The 16255-nt window shown below is 38.5% G+C and overlaps 1 protein-coding gene across 2 annotated transcripts in view; it reads left to right on the plus strand.

Annotated features, from left to right (window-relative positions):
• The window catches only part of CSMD1 (CUB and Sushi multiple domains 1), a 2858343-nt gene that overhangs the window by 2504970 nt on the left and 337118 nt on the right, over positions 1-16255 (plus strand). For both annotated transcript variants that reach the window (XM_077290057.1, XM_077290056.1), the window contains exons 41-45: positions 330-539; positions 6800-6988; positions 8871-9048; positions 12540-12685; positions 16000-16080. In XM_077290057.1, the coding sequence (XP_077146172.1) occupies positions 330-539; positions 6800-6988; positions 8871-9048; positions 12540-12685; positions 16000-16080 (804 nt within the window). The remainder of the gene's footprint in view (positions 1-329; positions 540-6799; positions 6989-8870; positions 9049-12539; positions 12686-15999; positions 16081-16255) is intronic.

Genomic DNA, 16255 nt, shown 5'->3' on the forward strand with positions numbered 1-16255 from the left:
CCAGAATCATCTATGACTCATATAGAGCTTAGATTCTCCAACTTTCAGGTTATTAAATCGCTAAAGTTTTTAAATATACAAATAAATTACTATAAGTAAAAAAAATATACATTTTGTTTCCTTTTAATTGTCATAGAATAAAAGAAAGAATAGGAATACAACTGAGGTCATATTGCTCAAGTCCCTTAACTTTATATACTTGTACTTACACTTAATTAAGAAATTAAAAACACCACGAATGAACAAGTAATACACTTCATATTGTTTTTGTTAAAGGCGTTTATCCATTTGTCATAGTCACATGTAACTTTCTTTTTATTGTTTTGTAGGTGCTCACATTCAATTTGAAAATTTTTCAACTGAAGCGAATCATGACATTCTTGAAATAAAAAATGGACCTTCTCACCCGGGTTCTCAAATTGGGCAATTTAGTGGTAACGAACTTACAATATCTTTGCTCAGCACAACACATGAAGTTCTCATTCACTTTTTTAGTGATCACTCTGAGAATCGCCAAGGATTTAAGCTTGTTTATCAAGGTAAGATGCTGAAAAATATGCAATCAAGTATTCTGCATAATATGAAAGGAGGATTTCAACAATTACATTTATGATAGAAGCGATGCTAACTTTTCACATCTAGGAGCTTTTTCTAGCAAATATGAATGGCATGCCCTGTTATTATAAGGATCTGACATTGCTTATTATAACTAGACAGTTAAAAAAATATTTAAAGTAATCCTCCAACCTGGCACTAAAAATTACAATACATTTTGTATTGTTTGGTCATTCTACCTCATGCTTTCTATTTTCCTCCTGCTTTTCCCTTTACTAGACTTAAAATCAGGGTCCACCTGAAACCAAGTGGGTGATTGCAATGCATGAGTAGAGTATCCGATCCACAATTTCCCTGCCTATACTGTGCTGTGGTGGTAGCTCCCTGCCGGGCCACTCTAACTCCCGAGAACCTGGCCATTGATAACACAGGTCTGCAAAAAATATTTTTTTTAATCATCAAAGGTGACTTTGTATTTTTCTGAATGATCTTTTTGTCCTGATTCAAACATGTATATCGTTTTTCTGTAGCACGTATAGTTTCCATGAAGCAGCATCATTATTATAAGGTATAGGAAATACAGTATACTGGCGACATTAAGAAAACAGTAATCTACAAATCAGAAAAAAATTCTTCACCTTATAAAACAGTTTTTATTGAACCAAAATAATTTCACATGCAAAATAGACAGCAAAATATGAGCAGAAATTAAAAGTGCTTGACATTAGACTGTTGTTTTCCCTACATTACATCCTACAGTAATCTGCCATCATTGAGTCATTCAAAAAACCCTTGGTAGCGGTGATGGCTAACAGCTGAAAAATGAAGTTAACAGTAGATGAATACAAAGAGAGGTAGATTTTTAAGTAAAAAGAAGGCTAGAATGCCTACTATAGGTACATGAATCAGAAAAGACTTCTATTCATTTTTGCCGAGCCTAGTATATTTAGATTGATTTTGCATTGACATTTGAAGCACTATGAATAGTTGTTCTCTTTTATGCACATCAAATTACATTTTGTAACCTTTCACATGCAATAAAGAATTCGGCTTCATCCACAGGCACAATATTTCTGCATACCTCTGTGTAATTTTGTTTTTTTTTACAAATGCTGTTTGAACAGTTAGCAGATAACAGGCAGCATATTTCTAACCACTCAAACTACTGAATATCGAAATGCAGTTTTCATATTTAAATAATTGAATGGGAGCAAGGAAGGGTTAATAATACGATTGAACGCCTTCATAATCTAATCCTAATCACTTCATTTTATCTCATTTTTTCCGTATTTTTAGTTTTTATACATTGTGTTAAATAAGTAAATGAATGTAATTATGCGTTTTCACTTTTTGCCCTTATTCTTGACTATTTAATCAGCTGTCGCATTATCAATTTGTCATCTTTACAAAAAAATCTATTTAATTCATATGGGAAGGACAAGAACATTTCGTGCTTCAGCAATAGCTGAAAACATGCTGTTTTATGAGGCTTCTTGTTTTTATGGCTCATGCTTCACAAAATCATGTGGCTGCTTTGAGGATGTTTATATTTTACTAGTTTTATAAATCTAACATTACTAATCATGTTCGACAGTGATGTAATATAAATAGTTATCTTTTAAATGTACATTTGATTTACCAGCTGCCATAATTTGCAAAAGATACTGTACTTGTACAGACCTCGTGTGATGATATATTTTGTTATTACCATGCTGAGGAGAACATTTATTTGAAACTCATTATTGAGTTATATCAAAAAAGCTTTCATGGTCATCTGCTATCAGGGTTCCCTGTAGAGTTTCAATCTGTTTATTTATTTTATTTTAATTTATTTTTAAATTTAACTTTTTTCTTAAATGATACACAAAGTAGATTGAAACGGACTATTTTTGTGTTTAATTTTTTTTTTTTTTATTAAACTAATGCTCTGAAATAAAACTTCCAGTATAAAGGAATTTAGTATCAAATATGAGAATTCCATTTATTAGGTGAAGTAGATAAGTAAAGAAATCTGAGTAAATGTTATTGGCATCTGTCGTAGCTGTTTTTATTCTGACCCAAAGTCAGCTGACAGATCACCAGTGAGAGCCAAATCAGGTAGTTACGCCCATCATTTTAGAAGCGCGCTTGGAGACAAAAAGACACCTCACACATATCCTGTGAGCAAGTCACTTTTATCTGATATATTAAAACCAAGGCAATGTTTTATACCATTTACAACATATGCATTTGGATGTAACTCATGTAGCCCCCACCATCACCCAGGGTCATATTTTATTTACCATAACCCAGAACATGTTGTGGCTGACTATTGAAAGCATACATGATAAGAAGTATAGTCTCCTTGAAGAGGAGACCATCAGAGTACTGCGTCAACAGATTCTAGTAATTCTAGCAATTAAAGGCAATAGGCACTTAAAGGCAACCTATTAACCCTTCTATAACACATCCAAAAGAACAGATTTAAAATTACATTTTGGGTCCTATTAAAAAAACTGTAGACTGGTATAATTACCATTCTATAGCTGGCTGATCTAATACTTGACAACTTTGGAGAATTATAATTTGTTTATTGTCTCTTCAGAGAGGAACACGACTATAACGCTAGTGCCACCTATTGGAAGTAGCAATTGCAACAGTCAATTTCGAACCTTTAATGAGCCTTGTCACATGACTTAGGATAATAGCCAAACCAGAATCTCAATTTGTAGACACTGTGTTTCGGGGTACTGCCCCCTCGTCAGTACAAAGTGGAGATCTGGTTTGGCTGAATGAGGGCTGTCTGACCGGGATCTAAGAAGTATTGTTTCTCCTTGCAGAGATTGACATGTTAAGCATGTCGAGATGAGGAGAATTAGAGCCGAAATGCTCCTCTGAGAAATATGCAAATTGTCTCTTCAGAGAGGAAGAGGACTAGAACTCTAGTGCCACCTATTGGAAGTAGCAATCCCAATAGTCAATGTCGACCCTTTAACGAGCCTTGTCACATGACTTAGGATAAAAGCCAAACCAGAATCTCAATTTGCAGACACTGTGTCTCCATGCTTAACATGTCACTCTCCGCAAGAAGAAACAATACTTCTTAGATCCCAAATTTAATTATCATTCTTACTGCCATCTGATGTTTTTACACTTAAAGAAGGTCTCCAGTTTAAATATTAATTTCAAGACAAAGAAAATATTTCTTGTTTTCTCTAATACAGACCAGAGCAAAGTGCAGCCCGCACCGTGCCCGCTCACTGTCTCCACTGTCTATATCCATGTTGACTGCATTGGTGCAGGAGGGGCCTCGGGCCACCTACTCCACCAATCAGCATGTGAAACAGCTGATGCAATAACATCATTTCATCACGTCAACTGTGTACTGTACTGTACTGGGGAGGCTGTGTGGGCCTCATATGCTGGACATGGGGAGGCTGTGTGGGCTTCATATGCTGGACATGGGGAAACTGTGTGGGCCTCATATTTTGGACATGGGGAGGTTGTGTGGGCCTCATATGCAGGAAATGGGGAGGTTGTGTGGGCCTCATATGCTGGACATGCAGAGGCTGTGTGGGACTCATATGCTCGACATCAGGGGGCTGTGTGGGGCTCATACGATATATAGAAGAGGCTGTATTCGAGTTCAAATTGGTAATGTTGGCATACTTAATTCTGCTCAACATTGAGTGATAATTAATATTAAAGGGAATCTGTCACCTACTTTTTCGTATATATGCTTCGGCCACCGCCATCAGTGGCTTATCTACAGTATTCTGTAATGCTGTAGATAAACCCCCGATGTAACCTGAAAGATAAGAAAAACAAGTTACATTATATTCACCTGGGGGCCGTCCGTTGCGGTCCGGTCTGATGGGGTCACGGTCCGGGTCCGGTGTCTCCCATCTAATTGTGATGACGTCCTCTTCCTTGCTTCTGTCGTGGCTCCTGCGCAGGTGTACTTTATCTGCCTTGTTGAGGGCAGAGAAAAGTACTGCAGTGTGCAGGTGCCGGGAAAGGCCCGATAAGCCCAGCGTATTCCAATATTCCTGCCTGTGTAAAGAGGCTATTAAAAAGGAACAGATCAGCAAACATGTAGCTAATTGGAGGTTGCTTAATGCTGTGTGGGCCTCAAATGCTGAACATGGGGAGACTGTGTGGACCTCATATTCTGGACATTGGGAGGTTGTGTGGGCCTCATATGCAGGAAATGGGGAGGTTGTGTGGGCCTCATATGCTGGACATGGGGAGTCTGTGTGGGCATTATATGCTGGATATTGAGAGGCTGTGTGGGCCTCATATGCTGGACGTGGAGAGGTTGTGTGGGCCTCATGCTGGACATGAAAAGGCTTTGTGGACCTCATATGCTGGACATGCGGAGGCTGTGTGGGCCTCATATGCTGGACATCAGGGGGCTGTGTGGGGCTCATACAATATATAGAAGTGGCTGTATTCGAGTTCAAATGGGTAATGTTGGCATACTTAATTCTTCTCAATATTGAGTGATAATTAATATTAAAGCGAATCTGTCACCTAATTTTTGGTATATATGCTTCGGCCACTGCTATCAGGGGCTTATCTACAGCATTCTGTAATGCTGCAGATAAGCCCCCGATGTATTCTGAAAGATAAGAAAAACAAGTTACATTATACTCACCTGGGGGGCCGTCCGTTGCAGTCCAGTCTGATGGGGTCACGGTCCGGGTCCGGTGCCTCCCATCTAATTGTGATGACGTCCTCTTCCTTGCTTCTGTCATGGCTCCTGCGCAGGCGTACTTTATCTGCCCTGTTGAGGGCAGAGCAAAGTACTGCAGTGCGCAGGTGCCCAGGTGCCGGGTAAGGTCCGATAAGCCCAGCGTATTCCAGTATTCCTGCCTGTGTAAAGAGGCTATTAAAAAGGAACTGAGCAGCAAACATGGAGCTGATTGGAGGTTGCTTAGTGCAACTGGACTTTACTTCTACCATATTAATAAATTGTTTACCCCTGTAAGTTAAACATATTTGCTGTTAATAGATTTAATCCATATAATGCTGCATAGAAGTACAATTTAAGTCAATCAGAGCTGTACACAACTACCGTATATAGTGATTGGACCCCCTAATGGCAACAGCAGGCAGCTAAGACTTTTACAAGCAGCAGTCTACGGGAGAGGTACATTTAATTTAATCTCTGGGTTCTCAAGTTCATTTATTTCTTTAATTATGCTTTAAAGGTAAGGTACCACGTTTGTAGATCATTAATAAATCACTGTAATGTAGCATAACATGCTGCTATAACCAAGTTTTAAATGAATGTGAAACAGATTTCGTGTGTTATATGTGTTTAAAGAAGGAACTGGGGGCTGACATCTTGGTTTCACAGCAGTTCACGACACTAACAGTGTCATTTTACAGCACCCCATGGACATAGGAGATAATAGACCGGCGAGGACCCTATCTATAACATTGGAGAGGCGTTAGCAGTGAGCTGGGCACGCCTCTGTGGGCTGCACAACTCACTGCTGTAGGTGTGACTAGCAGCCATTTTATTATAGCCCAGTGCTCTCTGCCCAGCTCCACTTACTCTCTATCACAGGAGCTCCATTCACTCCATTAAGCTGCATTCCCAGCCTGCAGAGAGGTGACACCTGACACCTCTCTCTGCCATACAATGTATCTCTCCCCTCCCTCCACAATGCCTGGCCATTCACTGCAGACCTGGAGCTCCTTCTTATCTTACTGAGGGATGAGTCACAGACAGCTCTGCACAGACAATGCTGCTCCATACACACCACAAACTAACTGTGCTTCTGATGCAGTAACTGCTGGTGATAGCAGATCACAGGTCAGTCACACACAAAATGGCTCTGCCCTGTGATGCTGCTCTTCATTCTGCCCCAGGGATATTAGACCACCCAAAAAGGGGAGGGAAATGCTGATGTCAGCAGTTACTGCCCAGATTTTCCAGCTAACAGTAAAGCTGGTAAGTCTTACTATAGCTGCTTGAGGTCTAAAACGGAAAATGCTCCCCCTAGTGGTCAATATATATATTTGTAAGAAAATATATAATATGTTTCATATAGAAATGTTTGCAAACAGTGCAAACATTGCATTAATACATTTTATTTACTATTTTAAGCTTAATTTCACAAAAAAACAAACTACAAGAAAACTGGTGGCACCTTCCCTTTAACTCTTAGTAATTCCCTGCCTTGCAAGCACTTTGATTTCTAAAACAGTCTGCAACTACCACTTTAATTTGTTTTATCTGTTGACTTTTTTTCAGCTTATGAATTGCAAAATTGTCCAGATCCTCATCCATTTAAGAATGGCTACATCATTAATTCAGATTATAGCGTGGGACAATCAATAACTTTTGAATGTTATCCAGGATATGTTCTGATAGGACACGCTGTTCTCACTTGCCAGCATGGTATTAATAGAAATTGGAACTATCCTTTTCCAAGATGTGAAGGTAAGTGCATTATCCTAAGAGCTTGTTTGCCAATTACTTTGTTTTTAAGCATCTTAGGGAGAGCAGCGTTGAAAGCTGTATTTTTTAAAAGTAGAAATTAATTAATATGGGGTCAAAAAGTATTGAGTGCTGACTTTGTAACTCAGGAATATAAAGTGAATCTTATTGGCGGAGTTGGATTGAAGTTCTTTGTTCCATGTGTATAAGTGGCATGTCATTCTTAATGAGCAGTTATTTATTGTTAAGGAGATTAACATTACAACTTGCACCTTCTCTCTCTGGAGACAAGTAAATATGATGCCATAAATAGGGCTATTTGCTGCGTGATTCATTAGCCCTAATGTTTCATTATTGCGGAAGTATTCAGTAGTTTCTCATAGCGCGATGATTGTGTCTGCATTTTATGCTTCACAAAACCTTTGTTGCTAAGGTTAATAATCTGAAGAAAAAGTAGTCAATAACTTTGTAGTCATGAAAAAAAAAGCCCACAATAATGCTCATTTTATGGCGATCGGCTTAAATGAAGTGTAACACACTGTACCTTCATTTAAACAAAACTAATGACTACATTAATTATTTGTAAAGTGGAGCACAAGCAGTTTTATCAGGGAGGCAAAGCAGACTTATCTTTTTGCTTTTTCCTTTGATTCCTCCTCTTTAGATTGCTAATTACAGGAGCAATTTTTGTGATGTTTATAAACCTGTATTAAGTTTTATAAAAAAAAAAATCATCTGTCCCTGTAATGTTTAATAAATTAACTAACGTCAATAATTGCATTCACAATTAAAAATCTTCTACCGGTAACTTTAAAGTGCTATTCTAGCTGACGTCTGCAAAATTGGGCTTTAAATATAAAGTTATGTGAGTTTGCTCTGTTTGGCTAGTTATGGCCACAATTCACCATCATAGTAGCGCCCCTCACTCGGGCTTTTTTCATAAGCATGGCTACCTGTGACATGGAATTGTTCTGGTCAGTCTATCCCAGAGAAAATAGGTAAGCGGACTAATGTCTCTCCACGCACTTGCGTCATTGACATATATATTAGTCAAGAGCTGCAAATTCAAATTGCTTGTAATTACGTCTGGTTCTTTAAAAAATCTTGTCTTCTTTGTTAATCTTGTGCAATAAGATTATATTATAAATATTTCGCTATGAGAACTGTAGAACTGTAAAATGAAATGTAGCTAAAACTTTGTGATACACAGAAATTATACTGCAAAGTCTTTACAAAAGTATTAAAAGGAACCCTACACCATGATCTTGCTTTCTTAAAAGGAAGGACTAGGACATAAAAAGCTTTTTGTACTATCAGGTGGCAAAACTTTTATTAATGATTATATATTCTGATATGGATTTATTTTCAAAGCAAGTACACCAGCCTCATCAAGTCTATGAGATTGATTTAAACAATGTATGACGTTTGCATCATGAAATCTGGAGATAAGAACCACATTTTGGTATGAGGATCATCATCAGTGTTTTAGATGGTTTTTAGATAGAGTCTAGATCACGTGAAGTAATTATCCCCCTCTACTCCTCCTTGGTCAGGCCTCATATGGAATACTGTGTCCAGTTCTGGGTATCACATTTTAAAAAAGACAATGGATAACTGGAGCAAGTTCAGAGAAGAGCTACCAGGATGGTGAGCATACTGCAAAGTATGTCCTATGAGGAACGGTTAAAGGATCTGGGAATGTTTAGCTTCCAAAAAAAACTCTCACTATTTGTAATTTCAGCAGCATGATTTTGGTGACAGTTTCTTCTTGAGATATGTGTACTATGAAGTCTGTACTGACTGTTATACTTTGTGTTGTATTTATTCCAAATGTTTCAAACATGTGATCTCTATTATCTGTTAATATGAGATGTTTTTCTTTCAGCACCTTGTGGATACAATGTATCATCAGAGAATGGGACCATTTATTCACCAGGATTTCCAGATGAATATCCGAATTCAAAGGACTGTGCTTGGCTCATTTCTGTCCTACAGGGTCACGGGGTTTATATTAACTTTACTTTACTTCAGACCGAACCAGTGAATGATTACATTGCAGTATGGTATGTGACCCATCACAAATAAATTGCTTTAAATTGATTATTTTTTCCTTGACTCTGCAACTATGTAATGGATGTGGGACTGCGACTTGACATTTTTAAGAAGTAAAATAATAACACATAAGGTCAGAACATGAATTCGGAAAACAAATCAATTTTTATAGATACATGCATAGCACACATTAAATAAGTAATCAATCATCAACATTTTTCTTCTCTGAAACTCACATCTTATTAGAAATTCTTTGGAAGAAATAGTTAATACAGTATGAAATGTCTTACAGTTAGTATGAGTACAGCATTCCTCATGTCACCATATTGATTGTTCCAGGAAAAGTTACAGCCATTTTACTGATGACTAAAATGAGCAGAATTGTAAAATAACACATAAAAATAAACATATGGTGCATATAGTAAAAGGCAATATACAGACATAATTTTTCTCTAGCCATATTATGGGGTCTATATATATGTAAATATCTAGAAGTTGGCTAGGGAAAATTATGGTCTTTTACTTTGTATAGCATATGTTTATTTTGTGCATGTTATTTTACAATTATATAGGTTATATGTTGCCATCCACTAGATAGATAGATAATAGCTAGATAAATATGAGATAGATAGGAAGAGAGATAGAGATAGATAGATAGAAATGTGATAGTTAGATAGATAGATAGATAGATAGATAGATATGACATAGATAGATATATGGACCAATAGATAGATGATGGATGGATAGATAGATAGATAGTTATGATGAGATAGGAGATAGATAGACAGATAGATAGATAGATAGATAGATGGACGGTAGATAGATAGATGTATAGATAGATATACTGTATATGAGATAGATAGAGCGCTAGATAAATATGAGATAGATAGATAGATAGATAAATGGAAAAAATCAGGGAGCACTCCAGTTCAAGGAAAAATGGTGGGCTTTAATCCAGCACCAAGTGGTGCAATGTTTCGACGTCACAACACGGTCTTTGTCAAGCAACGTTCTTGACAAAGATCAAGCTGTGAGGTAGAAAGTTGTGCCACTTGGTGCTGGATTAAAGCCCACAATTTTTCCTTGAACTGGAGTGCTGCCTGAGTTTTTTCCATTTATATTTTGCGTTGGATAACCGCATTATTCAGGAAGCATTGCACCCAAAATCTGCTCAAGTTTGTGCTGCTATCTTGCTTTTCTATTTAGATAGATAGATAGATAGATAGATAGATAGATAGATAGATAGATAGATAGATATGAGATAGCTGGATATGGGATACAAAGATATGGGGTAAATGGATAAATAGATGGATAGATAAATCCAAAAATGAAGGCACCACTCCCAAAATAGAAAATTTTGAAAAATGCAATAACCTATATAATGATGCCAATGTTTTGGTGCAATTAAGACTTGAGAAAGGTCCTCAATTGGATAGAAGCATTGCCGTCATTATGGGCTATAACATTTTTCTAAATTTTCTATTTTGGGAGTCCTATATTAATTTTGTATGTATATTATTGGAGAATTGGTTTATGACTGGGAAGCTCTGCGCCCCTGTTCTCACCCTTTTTTTGCTGCTGCTGCCTTGATTTTTGATAGATAGATAGATATTAGATAGATAGATAGACAGACAGACATATAGATATCTAATATATAATTGCCAATCGGCTCTGTCACAGCCTCCGGCGATTGTGTCGCTATCCCACAATCCACCGCGGCCGGAAGGCCACAAACTGCGCTTCCACAAGTGACAAAAACGGCACCACCAGGGAGGTCAGTGGCGATGCAGCCGGGAGATTAGCGGCGCTCACATCGGAACTACGACGACCGCCATATTGGAACACCCAAGTTATGGGTATTCCGATATGGCGGTCGGGATTCATGTCTCCCACCAAGCCGGCTGAGCCAATGAGCATTGCCACGTGGGATTTGAATCCCTCGCCAGGCCACACGGCACCGCTCATTGGCTGAGCTGCCCTCCGGCTGAGGTTTGGCGGGGGATTCAAATCCCCCACCCAAGCCGTGCGGCACCACTCATTGGCTGAGCCGCCCCTGGACGCGTGGCTTTGGCGGGGGATTCAAATCCCGCATGGCACCGCTCATTGGCTCAACCGGCAGGGCAGGGGATTTGAATCTTGCGCTGTTCAAAGTCACACGGGACGCTCATTAGCTGAGCTGCCGCCGGCTGAGCCAATGAGTGGCGTGGGATTCAAATCCCCCACAAAAGCCACGTAGCACTGCTTATTAGCTGAGTCACCCAGCGGCTGATCCAATGATCGGTGCAGGATTCAAATCCCTCACCTCGTCAGCTGTGCCAATGAGCGGTTCCTCACGGGATTTGAATCCCCTGCCAAAGCCGCGAAGCACCGCTCATTGGCTGAGCCGCTGGCTGAGCCAATGAGCGGTGCCGCATGGGATTCAAATCCCCCACCAAGGCACAAGGCACGTGGCTTTGGTGGGGGATTTGACTCCTGTGGTGCTCATTGACTCCTCATTGACTCCTGCAGCGCTCAGCCAATGAGTGGTGCCTCGCGACTTTGGCAGGGGATTTCAATCCCTCGTGGCACTGCTCATTGGCTGAGCCGCCCGCCGGCTGAGCCAATGAGTTTGCCGCATGGGATTTGAATCCCCCGCCAAGGCAGGCGACCAATCAGCTGCTAGCGATATTGGCGCCAGATTTGAATACCGCTAGCAGCTGATGTTCATTTCACCGCACTCCCGATGCAATAGCATCTGGCCTATTTCTAGTGTATGCATATATTATACGTGAAGATCAATGCAGGATATAGTACAATTACCATGAACTTCTTCCTTTCACATAGCCCAAACTCTATGTCTCCATATATACAGCATTCTTTAGCAAAGTAAGGTCTTTTAAGTTCTTTTCCTCCTTGAAAAGAATATTTAGCAAGCCATACATCCTCCCCCTCACACATTGTACTTATAGAAGAATAGAAGAGTTAATTTGGAAACTCTGATATGATCTCCTGTGAAGTAAAATACTGGGCTTTCAATTTAGACATTCACTACTAAACTATATAGTAGACTCAGGTGGTAAAAAAAAAGACTTCTGAGAAAGCAATGAAAGGCCATGAGTTAAATGATTTTCAGCAACCCCTTGCTAATCTCTGATGTACTTGAACACACATCACAAAAGAATGAGGATTCCATAAAAATTCAGACATTGCCGCCTACGAAGACAACATAAAAGGAATTTGTGATGCTGTCAAAGGTCTCCTGGATGACAACATGGAACTTTTTTATATTCCAATCTAGTAACAGTTGACATCTGAAGCGAATGGTGGCTGAAGAATACGCTTACAATATACAATGCACAGTAATATGCTTATTCTTCATATGTGGGCAGCATATTGGGAAGCTTGCAAAAAATGACACAATGAAAAGCAACATATTAAAATGATTTCAACATATTGTATGTGACCATTATTACTAAATATAAAATGCAATTTATAATTTCCTTTAATTTTTTTTTTTTACTAGGGATGGAGTCGACCAAAATTCCCCACAGTTGGGGGTTTTCAGTGGAAATACAGCTCTAGAAACAGCATACAGCACATCCAACCAAGTACTAATTAGGTTTCACAGTGACTTTTCAACTGGAGGATTCTTTGTCCTAAATTTTCATGGTCAGTTTGCAAGACATATGACATGATATTGCATTTGTTTAAAGGAAATTTGTCAGTCGAACACACCTAATTAATCCATCTATATGGGCAAGCAAGTCAAAGAAATTTGAGTAAAATGATGCCTTGATATCTGCAATCTGATGTTTTATTCCCATGAAATCCATAATATGTAGATGAGATATTAATATCTATGGGCTGGACATAGATCTTGTGAGAATCTGCCTCCAGTGCTTTATTTTAAATGAAAAGGGGCTTTACCAATGTGAGACATGTAGATCAGAAGAGTAGACTGCCAGTCATCACATTTATCATAGAAATAATGCCCCCTTTCATTTAAAATAAGCTCTGGGGCAGATTTACAGGGAAATCTATGTCCGGCCCATAGATCTTAATTTAAAAAAAAAAAGTTATAGTCCTCACAATAAAGCAAAGCAAAAATAATTATTTTTTATATAAAATAGTTTTTATCGTATAAAAGCGCCAAAACATAAAAAATGATATAAATGAGGTATCGCTGTAATCGTACTGACCAAAAGAATAAAACTGCTTTATCAATTTTACCAACGGTATAAACATCCCCCCCGAAAAGAAATTGATGAATAGCTATTTTTTGGTCATTCTGCCTCACAAAAATCGAAATAAAAGGCGATTAAAAGAAGTCACATGCCCGAATATGGTACCAATAAAAACGGCAACTTGTCTCGCTAAAAACAAGACCTCACATGACTCTGTGGACCAAAATATGGAAAAATTATAGCTCTCAAATTGTAGAGACACAAAAACTATTTTTTGCAATAAAAAGCGTCTTTTAGTGTGTGACAGCTGCCATTCATAAAAATCTGCTAAAACCCCCCGCTATAAATAGTAAATCCAACCCCCCTTCCTCACCCCCTTAGTTAGGGAAAAATAATAAAATGAAAAAAAAAATTATTTATTTTCATTTTCCCATTAGGGTTGGGGTTAAGGTTAGGGTTGGGGCTAAAGTTAGGGTTTGGGCTAAAGTTAGGGTTAGAGTTTGGATTACATTTACGGTTGGGATTAGGGTTGGGATTAGGGTTATCGGTTTGTCAGAGTTAGGGGTGTGGTTAGGGTTATGGTTGGGATTAGGGTTAGGAGTGTGTTGGAGTTAGGGATTTGGTTAGGGTTGGGATTAGGGTTAGGGGTGTGATGGGGTTAGGGGTGTGCTTGGGATTAGGGTTAGGGGTTGTTCAGGCTAGGAGTGTAGTTAGGGTTATGGTTAGGGTTGGGATTAGGGTTAGGGGTGTGTTTGGGTTAGGGTTTCAGTTAGAATTGGGGGGTTTTCACTGTTTAGGCACACCAGGGGCTCTCCAAATGCGACATGGTGTCCAATCTCAATTGCAGCCAATTCTGCGTTGAAAAAGTAAAACAGTGCTCTTTCCCTTCCGAGCTCTCCTGTGCGCCCAAACAGGGGTTTACCACAACATATGGGGTATCAGCATACTCAAGACAAATTGGACAACAACTTTTGGGGTCCAATTTATCTTGTTACCCTTGGAAAAATAAAAATTTGGGGGCTAAAAAAATCATTTTTGTGGGAAAAAAATTATTTTTTATTTTCACGGCTCTGCGTTATAAACTGTAGTGAAACACTTGAGGGTTCAAAGTTCTCACAACAATATCTAGATAAGTTCCTTGGGGGGTCTAGTTTGAAATATGGGGTCACTTGTGGGGGGTTTCTACTGTTCGGGTACATCAGGGGCTCTGCAAATGCAATGTGACGCCTGCAGACCATTCCGTCTAAGTCTGCATTCCAAACAGTGCTCCTTCCCTTCCGAGCTCTGCCATGCGCCCAAACGGTGGTTCCCCTCCACATATGGGGTATCAGCGTACTCAGGACAAATTGGACAGCAACTTTTGGGGTCCAATTTCTCCTCTTACCCTTGGGAAAATACAAAACTGGGGGCCAAAATATAATTTTTGTGGGAAAAAAAGAATTTTTATTTTCACGGCTCTGTGTTATAAACTTCTGTGAAGCACTTGGTGGGTCAAAGTGCTCACCACACATCTACATGCAGGACAAATTGCACAACAAGTATTTGGGTCCAATTTCTTCTGTTACCCTTGGGAAAATAAAAAATTGGGGGCGAAAACATCAAAAAAATATGTTTTTCTATTTTTACGGTTCTACATTATAAACTTCTGTGAAGCACTTGGTGGGTCAAAGTGCTCACCACACATCTAGATAAGTTCCTTAGGGGGTCTACTTTCCAAAATGGTGTCACTTGTGGGGGGTTTAAATGTTTAGGCACATCAGGGGCTCTCCAAACGCGACATGGCGTCCTATATCAATTCCAGTCAATTTTGCATTGAAAAGTCAAAGTGTGCTCTTTCCCTTCCAAGCTCTGCCATGCACCCAAACAGTGGTTTACCCCCACATATAAGGGTACTCAGGACAAATTGTACAACAACAACATTTGGGGTCCATATACTCCTGATACCCTTAGTGAATAAAACAAATTGGAGCTGAAGTAAATTTTTTATGAAAAAAAGCAAAATGTTCATTTTTTTTAAACATTCCAAAAATTCCTGTGAAACACCTTAAGGGTTAATAAACTTCTTGAATGTGGTTTTGAGCACCTTGAGGGGTGCAGTTTTTAGAATGGTGTCACACTTGGGTATTTTCTATCATATAGACCCCTCAAAGTGAATTCAAATGTGATGTGGTCCCTAAAAAAAATGGTGTTGTAAAAGTGAGAAATTGCTGGTCAACTTTTAAGTTTTAACCCTTATTAATTTTCAAAATTATTGCCAAATTTCTGTTTTTTTCACAAATAAACGCAGTTAATATCAAAGAAATTTTACCACTATCATGAAGTACAATATGTCACAAGAAAACAATGTCAGAATCATCAGGATCCCTTGAATCTCTCCAGAGTTATAACCTCATAAAGGGACAGTGGTCAGAATTGTAAAAATTGGCCCGGTCATTAAAGTGCAAACCACGCTTGAGGATTAAGGGGTTAAAGGTTTAGAAAACTAAACTTATTTTTCTATTTCATAAACAATTTCTTTAAAATATTGTACAGGTATTTGCCAATACGCCTTTAATTATACAAATTTATATCCATGCAACGTGCATGTCAATTATAAGGTATGCTCAGCAACATCAACAAAGCAGATGGAAAAGTTGCCTGTGAGTAAAAAAAAAATAGTTTTCCAATATTCTCTCTTAGTATGAAAATATTCATCAATTTTGAGAATATTCAGCACAATTTACCATAAATGTAACATATTACCATGCCTACATTTCTAATTCAATTGGAAATTAACACCTGTTTTTTTTTTCATTGCAGCTTATGCATTAAAAAAATGTCCGCCACCAGTGGTTGTTTTAGAAGCTGATATCATTTCAGATGATGACGATTTTGAAATAGGTATTGCATCTTACTTTGCCAGCTCTCCTGCTTCATGTTCCAACTATTTTCTAATTTAATCATAAAAATTTTTATAAGTGCAAAATGCTTAAATGTCAACCACTATATAATTGACATCAGTAGGTACTTAACAGTGATTAATAGATCATGATGATAGGCTGCCATTCTCCTTAAC

This window comes from Ranitomeya variabilis, chromosome 2, assembly GCF_051348905.1.
Source record: "Ranitomeya variabilis isolate aRanVar5 chromosome 2, aRanVar5.hap1, whole genome shotgun sequence".
In the NCBI taxonomy this organism is placed as follows: Eukaryota; Metazoa; Chordata; class Amphibia; order Anura; family Dendrobatidae; genus Ranitomeya; species Ranitomeya variabilis.